Here is a 17,298-nt window from a genome sequence, read left to right as displayed (position 1 = left end):
TGCTTTAAAACACACACACACACACACACACACACACACACACACACACACACTTCCACACGTAGGGCCACATGCATCCAGTCGCACACCCTTGAACAAGACAAACATGAGCACATTATTTCTAGGGTCATAGATAAAATATTAGGCACCCGTGTGCATAAAACAATATACACTCCCATGCTTGCATGCTCACCGACACACCCACAGACACAAACACACACACACACACAGTTTGCTTACTAACCCTCACCGTGATTGAGGACTGAAGTGCTGGAGGGTGTTTGCAGTGTTGTGTGACTGACACACACACACACACACACACACACACACACACACCTAATGTCACTTCCTCACATATTAGTGTGCCACTGCTATGTATGTTTGAGAAGAGTGAGTCAAATGCTGCTCATGTACCCACATGTAGCAGCGTGCCAATATTGGTCTTTGAGTAAATACACGTCTAGACTCTGTAGAAGTACACAAACACGTGCACACACACTGCTGGATGCCAAGTGTGGAGAATGACGAGATGACTTAATAAGCACTCACACCAGCTAATGGGAGTGTGGGTGATGGAGAAAGGATGCACATGAGAGAAAGAATGGAGGCATAAAAGAGAGAGAGGAGAGGGAAGAGAGTAAGCCAGGAGCAAATTGTGGCGGTGGCATGTGAGTGGGGGGGAATTTGAAGTCAAGATAAAAAGAAACAAGCGTGGAGAAGGAGTGGGAGGGAGAAAAGGGGTGAAACAACAGTGAGAGGAGACAGCAGCAGGGTAAATTGAAAAAAAAAGATGTGAAATGATGAAAAAAAACAAGAAAAGGTTGAGGGCTGGGTAGCGAGGAAGCAGAAAGCACAAAGAAAGCAAGATAAGAGGGGGAACCAGAGGAGTAGTACAGGAGACAGGGAGATGATTGAGACAACATTGCTGCAGGGAGTAAGTGAGGGAGACAGAGATATATAGGAACTGAAAACAAAATGAAAAATTCACCAGGGAAGGAAGAAAAATGCCAGGTGAGACTGTTGCTGGAGAGATGAGTGGTCAGAGGCCACCACAACAGATGTGAAGGAAAACACAGAAGCTAGCCTGCCAGAAGAAAACCAGGCACACAAGACAACAGGTGGGAGGAAACAACAGACAAAGAGAGGCTGTCAGGAAGAAAAGAACACTTGACAGAAAATAAAGTACAACAAGCAGCCTTGATGAAAACAGACAGACTAGACAAGCAGGCATGAAAATATTCAGGGAGGCACAGGACTCAGACGCGGCGAGACAATTCTTTTTTCTTCTTCAGAGCACAGTGATGAGCTCGTGCTCAGAGGATCAATCATTGTAGGAATCTAATCTCACAATATTACAGCCGTGCACCGTCTCACTTTCAGTGTCGCTGTCAGTGTCACAATCCAGATAACAAGTTATCGGCAACACCACAGAATAGGGGGCTGCACACAAACAAGCCCTGCTGCACTAATCCTGCATACATCCAACATGTTAGAGCGGGAGAGGGAGAGACGCTCAAGCACCACAACACAACACCAGAATTACAAATAACCTCCAAATAGCCCCAGCTTTACACATCCACACATCCCATTCTTTTGTGTTTTTTGCCAGGCATTTGTTGGGGTAAATAGGCTTGTTTTTCATTTGCAGGAGTCAGATTTCACCCGTTTGCACAATGCAAGTGCATCTACAATCACCTCATTATTCAAAATAGCAACACATTTACGCCTTGCCTTTTTAATACCCACAGGGTTAGGTGTACTTGTGAAGAAAAAAAGGCTCATTAAAAAGGAGAAACGAGCCATATGCACTCACTGGGAAATTGTCCTGTATGGTCTAAATTGCACTGAAAAACTGATAATAGCCTGCCTTAACAAATAAGTTTAAATGACTACACACAATAAGTGATAATTTCACTCTGACAGTGGTCTTCTGCTCAGTGTGCCCATTCACTTGAGCAGGCAGTTTGGATTTGTTATTTATATAAATGAGGTTTACGGGCTTAAAAACATTTCTCACAGGCAACAGGTCTTCACATTGTTTTTGTGCATATTTGCATCTCTCACTATCTATTTCACATGGCCTTGACTTACTTTGGAATACCCCAATCTCATCAAACCTCCCTACCCCTCCCACCCAAAAACTCCCATCTATTGTTGCCATGGCTACCGTGCTTCCAAGGTAACAGCAAGACGGAACAGCAGTGTGTGAGCAGAGTGACAAATACCTTCGACATGCGTGTTTACCAGCGTTGATGCCCACATCTGCACACACTGCTAGACAGAGAGCAACACACACATACTCAACCACACACGCATGCATGCAAGCACGCAAGCAGACTCAAACACAGTAAAAGAAGCCGTCTCTCTCTCTCCTCCCTTGGTTTGCTCTGTCATAAAAAGATAAGCTCGACAACATTCACGTGGCTGCACACACACAATGTTGCACTGAAACTTTGTTGTGGAATAAAAAGATGCTCTTTTTCCTCTGGGAACACCTGTTGGTCTCTCTCTCTCTCTCTCTCTCTCTCTCACACACACACACACACACACACACACACATACACACACACTACGAATCATATGCCCTCTTTCTTTCACTGCATCTTAAAATACGAGCAGTTATTAATCTTTGGTCTGCAGCTTGCGTACGTGCGCAGTATATTTGTACTAGAGTGAGTGAGTGAGTGAGTGAGTGAGTGTGTATGTGTGTGTGTGTGTGTGTGTGCGTGCATGTGCGTGCGTGTGTGTATTCCCTCACCCCTGGACAGCCTCCTCGTCTTGGCTTGCATCGTCAGTGTACCCATCACAGCCCCCATGCTTGCTGTCGTCGTCGTGGAAACAAGCGCGTCTGTATGCTGAAGTCTGTATCTCTTTTGACACGTGTTTGGATGGTTAGAACGCACACACACTCCCTCACCCTCTTTCCTCTTCTCATCCTCCTCTCCCTCCCTCCCTCCCTCTCTCAATGGCTGCTCTCGACAGAAACCCCTCTATCATCCCTCCTTTCACGCTTTCTCACTCCATCTCACAGCGCTCCTCCTCTCTTTTTCTCTCTCTCTCCTCTTTTTCTCCCCACACTCTCCCACTCTCTATCTCCCTCCCTCCAATTTCCTTGTTTTTCATTAGAGGTTGTTGCCTCCCTCCCTCTCTCCCTCCCTCTAGCTCCCTCCCACCTACACACGCAAGCCAAGAGCCAAGCAGAGCATCAGTGATTCATATGAAATCGCCAGGATCTTGTTTCACTAAATTATAAATTAATATGAGCGTAGGCTACCCATTGATTTGAGAACACTCCGGGAATCACTCTGAGAAAGACAACAACAAACATGCCCTGTTACATTTCACACCTAAACACATCTGTTTCTCTCTGATGGAGGACAAATATGCAAATAGATACAGCCTAAAATATTGATTTGAGAGGTAAATGTGAATTATGGAGTAAAGGGAAAACATGCGGATGTGACAAAAATTATGAAGGGCCCTCATCATCACGGTTTGTTCATGAAAAGGCCACTTCAATCCATCAACACCTTCATTCACTCAATCCATCATTCCTGTTCATCCATCCATAATACCCCTATATACACACGCACACACACACACACACACACACACACACACACGTTAACAGGGATAATGGTACAGAGAGAGTGTCTGAGTGATGGCAGATTGGCTCCCAGGACAGGAAGAAAGGAAGGAAAAGGGACGGGTAGGCAGGCAGCAGGAGAGCAGAACGGAGGGAAAAGGCTTAAAGTCAAGGATGTAAGAAGAGAGAGAGATTAAAAGCAGGAAAAGGCAAGACATGAGAAGAATGAGATCTTTAATAGGGGAGAAATAGAGGGATCATGACAAGTGTCAGATTATACTGCAGGAGTGTGCTCTTGCCTGTGAGAACTGCACGCACACACCAGATTAAATCACATTTTAATTAAAACCCGATCAAAACAAACATGGTGTACGGTCCCAGTTGATGAAAGTACAACATAACAAATTCGTAGACAGTTACGGATGACAACATGTGATGTGCTTGTACAACAGGCTGCACATACAAAACATATATCCAGGAGGTGGAAGAAGGACCCAGATTTTTCACTTTGAAGTAAAAGTAGCAATACCACACTATTACAAGTAGAAATCCTGCATTTTGTACTCAAGTAAATGTACCAAAGTAGTAACAGCAAAATCATCTTAAGCATCGAGCGTGAATGCGGACTGGTCCCTTTCAAAATGTTATATTGTAATGTATACTCTATGGCCACTTTATTAGGTAAACCAGTACAATCTAATGCAATACAACTACTCTGCCATAACGTCTACTTTTATAATGACTAAAAGAATAAATTCCTAGTTTTTGTGAATTTAATTACATGTGTTAGCATCAAGGTCATAGTTAGTGGTGTGTTGTGCTGGAATGCATTATAAGGTGTTTCTAATATTCTGCTCTCCTCATGTATGTAAACAGGGAGGACAAAGGAATTAAAAAAAATGAAGTCCAGTACAACACCTTAGCCGTTAACTATGACCTCAATAATGAAAATATATTTTAATTTACACATTTACAACAATATCAACATAAACTGAACACTATTAAGGTCAAATTAATGGCAGAGCTGTTGAATCAATTTGCAATAGATTGTACAGGTCTGCCTAATAAAGTTGCAACTGAGATAATTATATTATAGGATCATAATTATCAATGCAGTACTGGGAGAGAAGCATTTTAATGTAGTTGCTAGTTGTGGTAGAACAACTCTTAACTTCCTTATACAATGTTTGGTCATATTTTATAAACTGTGTGTGTGTGTGTGTGTGTGTGTGTGTGTGTGTGTGTGTGTGTGTGTGTGTGTGTGCGCGCACGTGTGCGTGTGTGTGTGTGTGTGTGTGTGTGTGTGTGTGTGTGTGTGTGTGTGTGTGTGTGTGTGTGTGTGTGTGTGTGTGTGTGCTGGATGCTCAGATCTCATCCACTCATCACTGGCTGATGACACAAGCCTGAGGACATGTAAAAATGTCACTGTCAACTATGATCAAAGTTACAGTTTGCTTCAAGGGTGAAAACATAACACAAATTTTATTTTGCCAATAAATGAACAAAACATAATGTCTATAGAGTTGCAATTGCTTCTTCAAATGATGCCTATGTCAGGTTTTACAGCCAAGTTTTTCATAGTTGATTTAGAGAATAGACACGCTTTTCCATCAAGCCAGCCATCCGTAATAATGCTTCTGCAAATGTGGCAACTGCTCCGAATATGGGCCACTTTTTGTCTGCTGATGGTGAATAATGAACGAGGCGTGATTGTTTGGAAGCCATATGGCAAGATTTAGCTGGAAAGATTTAGTTTGGTGAGTAAAAAAAAATTGCAATCTGCTTCTGTGAAAATCTGCTCATGAATGCTCCGCTGTGTGTGTTTTTTTTTTGCACAACAGTGAGAGAGACAGAATGGACAGCAGCAGGGAGTAAGACTTTCACCCTGCCTACACACACACGTGCTTACACACACATGGAGAAGGACACATATGTACGCACATATACTGCACATTCACCAGCCGTGGACAGAAAGAATAGCTGATTATAGGATGAGGTGGAATCTAGTGGCATCAGCGTGCAGAACCATGGAGCATGACCATTTCCTGCTACACAGACACAGCTCTTCCTCTCTGCTATATGAGACACTGCCTGTTTTGTGCCTATATGAATTTACAGGCTATCAAAGTCAGTGTTTCCTATCTTTACTGAACCCCATTTCATCTTTAGCCTTAAACCATATCTATCCATCTCTCTCCCCTCTCTTATCTGTAAATTTGTCTCCAGGCATACAGCCAACACCAACACACCTTTATCTGCCCATCTCTCCCTATAAATCTCTGTGAACATATCAGCCTAGTGTTCTTGTAGTTTCAAACAGTTCCCACCTTGTTCCAATCTCAAACATCTCCGTCACCCTCTAGCTCCCTCCGGTCTCTAACAGGCCTGTTTCAACACACTGACAGAAATGTTTCTCTTTCTAGTAATCATTTCAAAGTATGTATGTAGAGCAGATAAAGAGAGCCAGAGGTTGGAGTGAGTGAGTGAGTGAGTGAGTGAGTTTCTGAGTGAGTGTGTGTGTGTGTGTGTGTGTGTGTGTGTGTGTGTGTGTGTGTGTGTGTGTGTGTGTGTGTGTGTGTGTGTGTGTGTGTGTGTGTGTGTGAAGAGAGCAGCATTAGTAGGAAGAGGTAGGACAGCAGCGCATCAGGAGATAGGAAAAAAGCAGCGAAGGCAGAGATGGAAACATATTTGGCAATGAAAGATGAAGAAGGAGAATGAGGAAACACACCAAGAAAAGCTTCCAGCTGGAGATTAGAGTGCAATGCAGAGAGCGAAAGAAAGAGAAAGAAGTGGGTAACAAGAGCTAGGAGAGTGGGCGAATGGCATCGCAGAAAAGAAAAGGCAGAGAAGAGAACGATTGAGACATGCAAACACTACATTTCCAGAGAAGGGGATGGAAGAACAAAGAGAAAGAGGGAAAAATAATGGGTCGCAAGCTTTTATTAAGATCAAACCACTGGATGGAAGCTTCAGGTCTTCAAAGCAGCACATTCAGACCAACCTCAGTGCTAACCTGCAGGCCTGCAACATAAAAACTCCCCCTTTTCCTCCTAAAAGTTTCATCCTAACAATTATGGATTATGAATCTATCATGACACTGTCTCACTGGCACACCAGGCTTTCGCAATTACTCATCAGGGGCAGCGTGGCTTTGGACAGGAAAGAATATATCTATTGGGAAAATCAATACTAATATCTAGTGTTGTCCAAATGACTTCTCACACTTGCCAGCTCCCATCACATTATGAAAAAGGGAATAATTAGAGGAGCCTCCGATATTGATCTGTCAATATCTAGGGTGAGGGGGAAAAGAGAAAAAGAGTGGTGGAGAGGCATAGATAAATATAAGAAATGGTGATGGGTGTGAAGAGGGGAAATAATGTGGAGTGAGAGAAAGCAGGAGATAAAGTATGAAAAGGAGATAGAGAGTGATTAAAAAGGGAATCCATGAGAGAAACTAAAGAGACAGAGAGAGAGAAAGACTGGGCAAAGGGAATAGAGTTGTCTTCCCATTCAACGCAGTTTCTGCTCCGCTACTATGTTGCGTATCATTTACCTCGAGGTCGGAACTGGGAATGACGTCACACCCGAGTTGATCACGTTCCAGTTACAAGTCGGAAAAACGTGGGTAGGGGGACTATAGCCAGGTTAGCCATTGTTAGCAATACCAGTTGATAACAATGCATTAAGTGGTATTTTGCACATGCAAACACTGTAGCAACATGACACAAATAAGACAGAAGTGAAACAGTATATTCATACAGCTATCACTACTGTTGATGCGCCGAGCAGCCATATTGGATTGTAATGTCGGGGTTAGTGAGGTTCTCCTGACTTTCTGAGTAGGAAATCTGACTTCAGGGGGCATTCCAGTTGACATTTTTTGACTGGGAACTTCCCAGTTCAACTGGAACACATCCTCATAGATAACTAGTTTGACATGGGACAAAAAGAGATTTCTTTCCTGCAGAATTTAAAGAGGAACATAAAGAGCTCAAGTGACTAAAGTGACTAAAGAGGCTGAGTTCCAACAGTACGTATTGGGTAGGGTTGAAACAGTACATTAATTGATAAATCCATTAGTCAGTCGACTTGCATCTTAAATGAGAAGATTTTAAACATTTTTGCCAAATCTGATAGTAAACTGCATGTCTGTTGGACCGATGGTCAGATACACAACTAATTTAAATATGCCACCTTGGTCTCTAGGCAGTTATAATAACAATAATAATTATATATAATTTTTACACTGTGCCCATTAGTGAAAAACGGGCACAATAAAACTAAAACAACATATATAACAGATAAAATCGAAAAATGTTCACAATGTTCATTAAATGAATGACAACATCAAACAATAAGGAATTTCTGCAGAGCAAATGCATGACCCTTAAATTGTCAGACATCATGTATTAGGGAAAATTATTGCCCAAACAAACATAATTGCCCAAATAATAAGTTAGCTGCACACACACACACACACACACACACACACACAGTTATTATTAGAGTCAGATGAGATGACGTGTCAGTGTGTTACTTCCAGTGTCAATTGTTCAGCAGAGCAGTGAAATAAACACTACATAAAGTTTGAATGTCACAGATGATAAATGGCCCTCTATTGCTTATTTCTTCTTGCACATTCACTTCATTCTTTTTGTATCTAGCAGATAATTGAAGCTGTTCATCTTTCCTCTGTCCTACCTTCACACGGCAACAGATTTGTATTTCTCCGCGGTCACAAACCAAACTCAGAGGTATAGATTTTTGGTGACATGTGGTCCCCTCAGTAATAGCTTGTTTGGTAACAATTTGAAAAAATAAATTAAAAAATGACAGCTATGTGACATTACTTGATTATTTTTTTTTCTGTTTCTCTTAGTGTAATGAACATATAGATAGAAATTACTAATTTGTTGTGTTGCATAACCTTTACACCCTCATTTTTATATTACACAGACACTGTACAGGTTGGTATGGGAATGCAAGCTGAATAAAATTAAAAACAACATAACACGTCTTTCCAATGTGAAGCAAAAGTGAGTCTGAAGAAGTGTTTGGAGTGTTTTTATTTTTGTTTTACTCAATGGATTCCAAGAGCTATACTGACTACATGCTCAATGGACAGGTTGCTCACTATTAATGTCCAGTAAATGTTAAAAAGAGAACAATTTTGATTTGAATTCAAACTTTCAGTTTGTCATAGTGTATGTGGTGTAAAATGCTACATTGGCAACATCTACAGTTAAGTCTCATTTCAGCTGTCACATTCATTTAGTTCAAGTGATGTGCGTTACTGCTGTCATAACTGTGAATACAGGTCTGACCATATAGTCGGAGCTGAGTAGCTATCTATATTCATCAACTGCATTTCTCTCACTGGCTCCAGTCTTACAAAGGCCTGAAGGCAAGCACATGGCTGAGCTGTCTACGGAGATAAATTGCATGGAAGATGTTGTTTATCTTTGAAGAAGTGAACAAAGCATTTGCCTGCAAATATTATGTAAATAACGTATGCCTATCTTTATTTATATTGACTTCTTTATTTAATAAACTGCTGCAACGTGGGTTTAATTCGCAACAGTGAAAGATCAAACGCTGACAGAGGATCTTAAATGACAGACAGATTTTTTAAATGGAAATTATGCTTCCTGCGAAAATCTAGTTTAGACCGGATTGTAAAGAAATATGAGATATGAGGTTGTAACAATTCCATCATTACATGCTCATACTAAGTCACACACACATGCTTCTGGCATGGGATTAACCAGAAACCCGTTTTCATGTTGCCATGTGCCTAATAAAGCTCTTTTGCTGGCCTAATTGGCCCTTTTGGTGCACTTCTTTTGATGTGCAGGGATGAGAGAGAGGGGTGGAAACTGTAAAGCATATTAAATAAACAGGGCTCTTCTCAGCTATTTAGCCCTGCAGCAGATGGAAAAATTGAACCAAACATACTTGTTCTCCAGAAGACCCACATACACACTCACGTACACTCACAAACACATTTACATATATTCTGCCGGCCCCAAACTAAAACTCTACATGAAAGCAGTTAGAAGGATCTTAAAGTAGGGCAAGGCTATCTTCTGTTAAAAAACTCAGAACACAAAGAGATGTGAGGGTTGCAGAGAGTGAAAGAGACACATGGAGAGAGACAGAAACCCCGAGATAAACAGCAAAGGCAGAGGAATAGCCATAGATCAAGACGATAGAGTGGCTCAGGGAATAGAAGAGAAAAACTTGAAGATGACGAAAACATAAAAGACAAAATGAGGTGAAATGAGGTGAGAGCGAGCAAGACAAAGAGAGAGAGGGTGAAAATTCACTTGATGGAGTGAAAGATTAGCTACAGAGAAATGAAAGTATAGAGGCCAAAACAAATGGAGCGAACAGCAGGGAGATGAATGTGTCGGCAAGCTGCAGGTTTTGTAGTTTATTACACACCCGCTGAGAAATAGTTTGTGCACAGTGACAGTGTATATATTTCTTTTTTGTCCCAGGTGACAACAGATACAGATACATTCTTTAATGTTGACCTATAGCCATATGAGCTGGTCAGGAGGCAGGCTAATATCCTTGTATATAAAGCTATGACTTTATGCAGGCCACAGCATCAGCTTCCTTTAGTACGCCATTCTAAAAACAAAAACACCTGCTTCAGTCTGTAGAAAAACTCTTTGGAATTAATTTCAGTCAATTCATCACTATAAACGGCTCTGAATAGCACTGTAAGTGGAGTACATTTGTTTAGAGCTTTTACACCAAAGCACTGTACAGAGTGCCTCTCATTCTCCATGTACGGCACAGGCCTGGATATGGAGAGCAATTGGGGTTTAGTGTCTTGCTCAAGGATACTTTAAACTGTAGACAAGAGCACTGGGGATCAAACCACCAACCCTGCCATACAGAGTCATGTCCGTACCCACTACTGAGGTCACTGAGGTCCGGACCTACCTTTACCTTGTTGCGGTCCATACATCCAATAGTGGATTGATAAACATTCAACGAAAGTTAAAATTTTCTTCTTTCAATTCAGTTTGTGTAATGCAAAGACCATGTCAATCACAGCTCAGCTTTGGGGAAGGGAAGACATACGGGACAAAAGTGAGGGAAAAAGAAAGAGAGAAGGTGATGGAGATGAGAGAGGAAGAGCTCACTGCGTAGTACTGCTCACTGTGCCCAGGATAGGATTAGCATTATGTCCCTGTGCTGTTTAACACAAACTGACCTGACTCAATTCAAACAATGTAATTACTACAGAGATTTTATGTTCTTTGGTAATTACAGTGAAACAAATAGGCTTAATTTAACAACAACGCAAACACCTAGCATGAGGTGTTTGTGGTGTGAGTCTACATAGACATGGTTGAACCCTGGCAAAGCACTGCCCTCTCTTCGGATGATCTCTACTGCCCTCTTCATAGATAATCAACACATGGACACACGAGGTGAAGGCACCTTCCTACTGGTTTGAATGCATGCTGTAAGCTCCACAATAGTTCAGATAGGAGTCATTTCTTAAAATAACTAAGCAGCTCTGTAAACCAGTTTGATAAATAGTTACATATTTATTGTTTAATCATTAATCATTGTTTAATATTACGTAACTGCAATGTATTATATGCTGTCAGAGGGGCCTGTTCTTTGTTCTTGACTGTTAGTCCCAAGTCTTGAACTAACAGGTCTTAAGTCAGGTCCAAATCTTAAAACCTTGCGTTTTGAGTCCTAAACAAGTCGTTATACACCACTGCCATTCCACATTTGTTAACAGAGCAACAGTTAGTGTAGACAATTTACAGAAATAATGAACACTTGGTAAAAATACTGTTTTTTGTTGACCACAGCATAGTCTCAACATCTAAATGTGACAATCTCAGATATCATCTGTTATCTGTCTGTTGGTCTAAACTGCCAAACGCACCTTAATAAAAATATATCTGTAATATATCTATTATCTCTTGTCAGGAAAATATTAAATTTATGATTGGCTGCACACTTTTTGGTATAATTTTCATTCTTTGTGCTATGGCAGGAAATCGAGTCACTCCAGGTCAGGAGTGGTTAGGGTAAAAGCCCAAGTTAAGTCATGTCACAATCCAAGTCTTTTTGATTTTGTCTCATCACATCTTTTCATGCAAAATGAATCCTTCCTGTTTTCATTTGGACATTTTATAACAGCAGCAGATGGTGAAACATACACACATTCACTTGACACTCACACTGCAGCCCCATGAGGAGCAACCTTGCCTCCTCTCCTTAACTTTTCTAAATTTTTCACTCCCAGTTTTACTCATCTACCGCCCTCTTTCTTACACCGTTATAGTGCACACTTCAAAGTGGCTGCTATTTAGAAGTTACCCGAACTAGAGGAGATCTTTCCCCCTGTAAGAAGCTAAAAATACATCTCAGTTTATTTGTAAGCATTGTTGCCTTCCCTAACTAGTAAATGGGATGGAAGACAACACGGCTGTGTGTTTACTCTGTTGTCTTGGTCATCTTTCTATAGGTTTCATATTTTAGGCTCCACTTTGAAAATGTGTCTCAAGTATCTGTTGGCACAAATCTGAAGTATCTGCTGAGACCTGTTGCCATGCACTGAAAAGAGGCACAGGTCTGGAATTAAAATAAACAACCCACGCAGGATGCTATAAATGCCTGTATTTCATAAAACCATTTATTGGCTCTCTAAAGTATTTTTGCAGCTATTTTGAATACTCCGTGTGGTCTGACTGTAGTGTTTGACAGGTATACCCCAGAAAATACAGACAGCTGAGAAGCATTTCCCTTACACAACATTCACAGACCATAATTTACATCACTTACATCGCCTCCACAGTTTTTGTCACAGCATATGTAACACACAGCCTGTTTTGAATGATCTCACTGTGGGTGAATGGTCCAATAAGGAATTTGTGCATTTTTCTCCCTCCTCTTTTCCTACATGTGACAGTGTGGTGATACATGATCTGACTCCTGTTTTCTGTCTCTTCAGTCTGTGGGATGCAGCTCTGTGTCTGCTGGAGATAACCATCAGGTTTAAGGTCAACAGACGCAGGACAGACCATGGCCAAAGGCTGATGGATTACACCACACTGGTTTACTGCGCACATACACACACACACACAGCTGCCAGAGCCGCCGAACAACATACACAAAATCCATGCCCCACTTACACACTCCTACATTTCCCGAGTTAAGTATGTACATAAATATTTTCATAGACAAAGCTGCACACACTTATTTATGTCTATAAACACACATTAGAATGCATGCGCCAAGTGTCAGTGCCAGTTTCCTCCTGTCAAACAGTAGCAGGGCAGAAAGGAAGCAGGTTGGTTTGAAGAGCAGACAGGGGTAAATACCATCACCTTTTATAGACATGCCCAATGGCACAGCTGCACGCACACACGCGCGCACATACTGTATATTCCTAAATCCACAGGGCAGATGGAGATTACCCATCTAATAGAGAGATAACCCTGGAGATTGCATCATAAACCAATAATGAATAAAACTTGTTTGCTGACTTTACATTGCTGTATGTCCAGCTCATTCCCATAATGCACTTTTTGTGCAATATTAATAATTCAGAGCAAACACACAACTCCGTCATTAAGGCACAAACACGGAACATGACAGGTGCTCCTCTCATATGACAGCCGTATGCATGTGAACACACACACACACACACACACACACACACACACAATCATCCTAAATGTGTGTTTGCGAGAGAAATTTAATCATTTAAAAAAAGAAATTCTTACCTTTGAGGTAGTTCACCTGCTTGGATTGCATGGTAAAGGTTCCCATCACGACACCCATGTTGACTTCTGGCAGCAAACAGGTTGTGTGTGCTAGCTTGTGTGTGTCTGCCCGCCTATACTCAAGGTGTGCTAGTGAGTGTGCGTACAGTAGCTGTGTGTGTGTGTGTGTGTGTGTGTGTGTGTGTGCGTGTGTGTGTGTGTGTGTGTGTTGTAATTAAGTTAGTCCATCAGCCAGCTGTTGTACGTGTAGAAGTACAGATATCACTTCTCATGCTGCCTCACAACCACACTGTTCTGCTGCTTCTGCTCGAGGGTGTGTGCGTGTGTCCGTGTAACTGACTGAGTGAGTAAAAAAAGAGAGAGAGAGAGAGAGAGAGAGAGAGAGAGGGGGGGGGGGGGGGGATGTGTGAGAGAGAGGGAGCGTGAATGAAACAGAGGGCGCACACGCACTCTGAAGCTACCTTTGTCTACGTCGTCACTGAAGCTGCCTATTTTACATTCTTTCGATTTCTCTCTCTCTCTCTCTCTCCCGTGCAGACCCTCCCTCTTTCCTCCTCTTGCTCTCTACATCCCTCTCTCTCAGTGTGTCCCCCGCCACCAGTCATTCCATCAATTTCTCTGTGCCTCTTTATGTATATACCTCCCTCTGTCTCTGCTTCTCTCTGCTCCCTTTTCCCTTACTATTCGTCTCAGTCACTCTCTTTGTCTGTCTGGTGGGGAAAGAGGGATTGCACACTGTTGCACAGTCAGAGACAGAGAGAGGTAGAGGTACTGTAGAGGGAGAGGGAGAGAAGGGTGTGTGTGTGACAGGAGGGGAGGACAAAACTCATGGGAGAGTGTGAGAGAAAAGGAAAATAAATGGAGAAAATTATGAGGAGGAAGAGCAGAAAAAGGGAGGAGAAGAAGAGAAGGAAGTGACAGAGACAAATTAGTAGGATTCACAAACGGCAGGGGAGGCAAAGTGAGGTGGTGAGGGTGGGAGGGAAGGGAGTGAAAAGGAGAGATAGAGAAGGATGAAGAGTGCCAGAGGTGAGGGGAGATAAGGGAGGGCTAGACTGATCCATTCCGCTTTGCTATTCAGCAGGCAAACGGTCTGACTGTGGAAAGTGTTATTTGCTGCTTTATCTCTACATGTACGAGTCTGATATGTGTGTGTGTGTGTGTGTGTGTGTGTGTGTGTGTGTGTAATTATTCTGCTAGCGGGTGGGTCATGGACAAAGCCCTGTACATCTGACACCACTACATTTGCAGAAACGCCGCCTCACATATGTCAGCACTGGCATCAACACGCTTCATCAGACATGTTTTTCCTCTCGAGTCTGCTGATGAATCCATCACAGAGATACACAACCAGGCCACACGCCCTCTACGACAATACAACCAGGGGAATCACGCCAGTCCACCACACACATGCACTACTCTATTAATCACGCTTAACCCCTTGCTGCCCTCGATGTAACACCCTGCTGTTAAGACTGGCGTGCTGCATCGACGCCATCGACTGCAGCCCCTATTGAAATTCCTCACATGGCTTTAGTTAAGAAAACAATTTACAGCCTAGCCATCGCTGTGGCTGAGCTGAGGCCATCAAGGCCAATGAGAAAGCCATTAGGCCATGGCATTCATTAAAAGCTACTGCACACTGAGGATCGATGCAGAGCAAAAACAAGAGAGATGGAAGAAGGAGGTGTAGAGTAGATGAGAGAAAGAAAATAAAGAAGAAAAGAGAGGCAGAGAGAGGTAGATAGACAAATAAAGTGACAAAAAGGAGCGCTGCAGAGTAAGGCGAATGGTGAGAGACGCTTTTGGGTATGCAGGAGCTCACCCTCATCACACACGCACACACACACACACCCCTCCTCTTTCTCAAAATCAAACAATAACACGTTTCACACACAAGCACACATCCAAACACCCACATGTAAGCTTGGCAATAAATAAATGGAGAAAATAGGTTTTTAAATACACACTACAGCAGCGACACACAGACACGCTGATTAAATTCTGAAAGCTCGGCTGAACAGACGAGATAAGGGAGCGTGATTTGCTGTAGTGCTGATGTTTAACTTTGGTGGAGGGGTTATATACACATCTATCAGAGGACAGAAAGCATTTGGTTGATCAAACACATTGAACAAAAAAACAATGGAAAAGCTGAAAAATAGGCCGTTTTGATCAGGCTCTGATCAGGCTCTGCCGTTTTGATTAGCTCTCCGCTAAGTTGACATTTTCTGGTGCCAAGTTTTCAAACAGCACTGAATGAACTTATTTGAAGAGGAAAAAAATGCAATCAGTGAGTAAATGAGATAGAATAGAACAGGAAGTTTGACCTTGGTAAACGTAGTTCACAAACTAACCTAAAGAAGATGAGATGGTGTAATACAACGTAAAACTCAGTTTCTAAATGTACTTTGTGAGATTGGTATGTCAAATATGATAGAATAGAACTATATTAAACACTGAATCCCAGAACCCATAGGCACTGAAAGAAAACAAACCTTGTACAACAGTGAATTGTTCTTGGGGTTACACTAAAATATATCCTTTTCTTTTGTTTCTAAGCTGAAGCAAAAATGGATTAGAATGGTCTTAAACTAACATTTCAGACATACTGCTTGAGCAAGGAGAGTCATTCTTGAACTTGGCAACTCCAACCATAACCCACAAGCTTCTTCAGCAAATGGAGCTGACCAAAGTACAGAACTTCGGTCGGTGGTAATAAGTGGGATCTCCGCTTACACCCTAAAGATAGCAAACCCAGGAGAAGAAGACTTGGGTGCTTTACTTGTACTAAGTGTTGTAGACTCTACATCAGTGAAATGGCAAGGACCCTGAGTTACCCTGGGAGTGAAAGAGCATTGGAAACAGGCAATATCAGCTGTCCGTGAAAAAAAATCAGACCAAAAGAGGTCACAACATCAATTGGAAAGGGGTCAAAGTCTTCAACCAGTAGTCAGTGGATGGGTGGAGTATATACAGTGTGACCCAACAGGGTTTTGTCCCTTAATTCTAAAGGAGGTGGGGATCAAACCGCCAGTCTTTTGGTTGAAGGACAACCCGCTCTACCTCTGAGCCCCCTATTGACTTCCAGAGGAATTGTGTTTAATCCCAGGTATATATTTATAAATCGTTAATTTATTATTGCAAATTTTTCTCTTCATATATGCTGAATTGGATGTTTAGCAACTGGAACTTAATTGGAAGTGTACTAACTGACTCTCTAGTTTACTTACAAATAAAACCATTACATGGTTCTTTCCTGGGAACCTATTAAGAAATGTTAGTGTTTGGAAATTATTAGGAATTTAACGGATCAGTAAAATTAAGCAAGTAAGTCAACCTTGAGTTGAGGATATTTTATCACATAATATCCAAACCTGCAATAAATCTTCAGCAATATCTACTGTAATCATTTTCAAGGAATTTAATAAATCTTTGAGGTATCCTGCTGACAAACACAAACACACAAAGTAATTAAGGCATTAACGTAGTGGTTTAAACAAGATAAACCATAATAGCTTTGCAGACCTGCACTTGCACTGCAATAACACTAAACAGCAACAGGTTTATCACATTAGGCCGAGCGCCAAACTCTTCCAAGACATTAAGCCTGACATCGTCTGTGCTGCTACACAGTCCTGTCCGGGGTGCTGTGGATCATTCTCAGTGCCAGCCTACCTCTCTTTCATCATTTATTAACCATTACACAATGGACCTTTTACTAGACTGAGATGGCTGCCTGGATGAATGGATGGAGGGTAAGGGAAGAAAAGGATGGGGATAGACAGTGAAGTAGTAAGAAGGGGGAAAGGTAGAAAGCATTTGACAGCAGAGAAAGAAGGTGTTGACAAGCAGAGGAAATGTGGCAGACAGGCAGTGAATAATAAATCGGCTGGTTAGCTGCTGCCCGGTCTTATCAGATGAAGGAAAGATGGAAACTGT

At 41.9% G+C, this 17,298-nt stretch overlaps 1 protein-coding gene across 4 annotated transcripts in view; it reads right to left on the bottom strand.

The window, feature by feature from the left end:
• Positions 1-17,298, bottom strand: part of LOC116052586 (Kv channel-interacting protein 1) — a 48,039-nt gene that overhangs the window by 10,989 nt on the left and 19,752 nt on the right. Inside the window, exons 1-2 of one of the 4 annotated variants that reach the window (XM_036002655.1) lie at positions 13,566-13,721; positions 13,357-13,527 (exon numbers count right to left, since the gene is read on the bottom strand). The exons of 1 other annotated variant lie outside the window; for it this stretch is intronic. In XM_036002655.1, the coding sequence (XP_035858548.1) occupies positions 13,357-13,414 (58 nt within the window). In that variant the 5' untranslated portion in view covers positions 13,415-13,527; positions 13,566-13,721. Of the gene's footprint in view, positions 1-2,758; positions 3,045-13,356; positions 13,722-17,298 lie in introns of those variants that run through there. 2 more of the 4 variants (XM_031303387.2, XM_031303389.2) reach the window with 2 other exon arrangements.

The sequence above is a fragment of the Sander lucioperca genome, chromosome 1 (genome assembly GCF_008315115.2).
Source record: "Sander lucioperca isolate FBNREF2018 chromosome 1, SLUC_FBN_1.2, whole genome shotgun sequence".
Classification (NCBI taxonomy): Eukaryota; Metazoa; Chordata; class Actinopteri; order Perciformes; family Percidae; genus Sander; species Sander lucioperca.
This window is presented reverse-complemented; position numbering and strand designations above follow the sequence as displayed.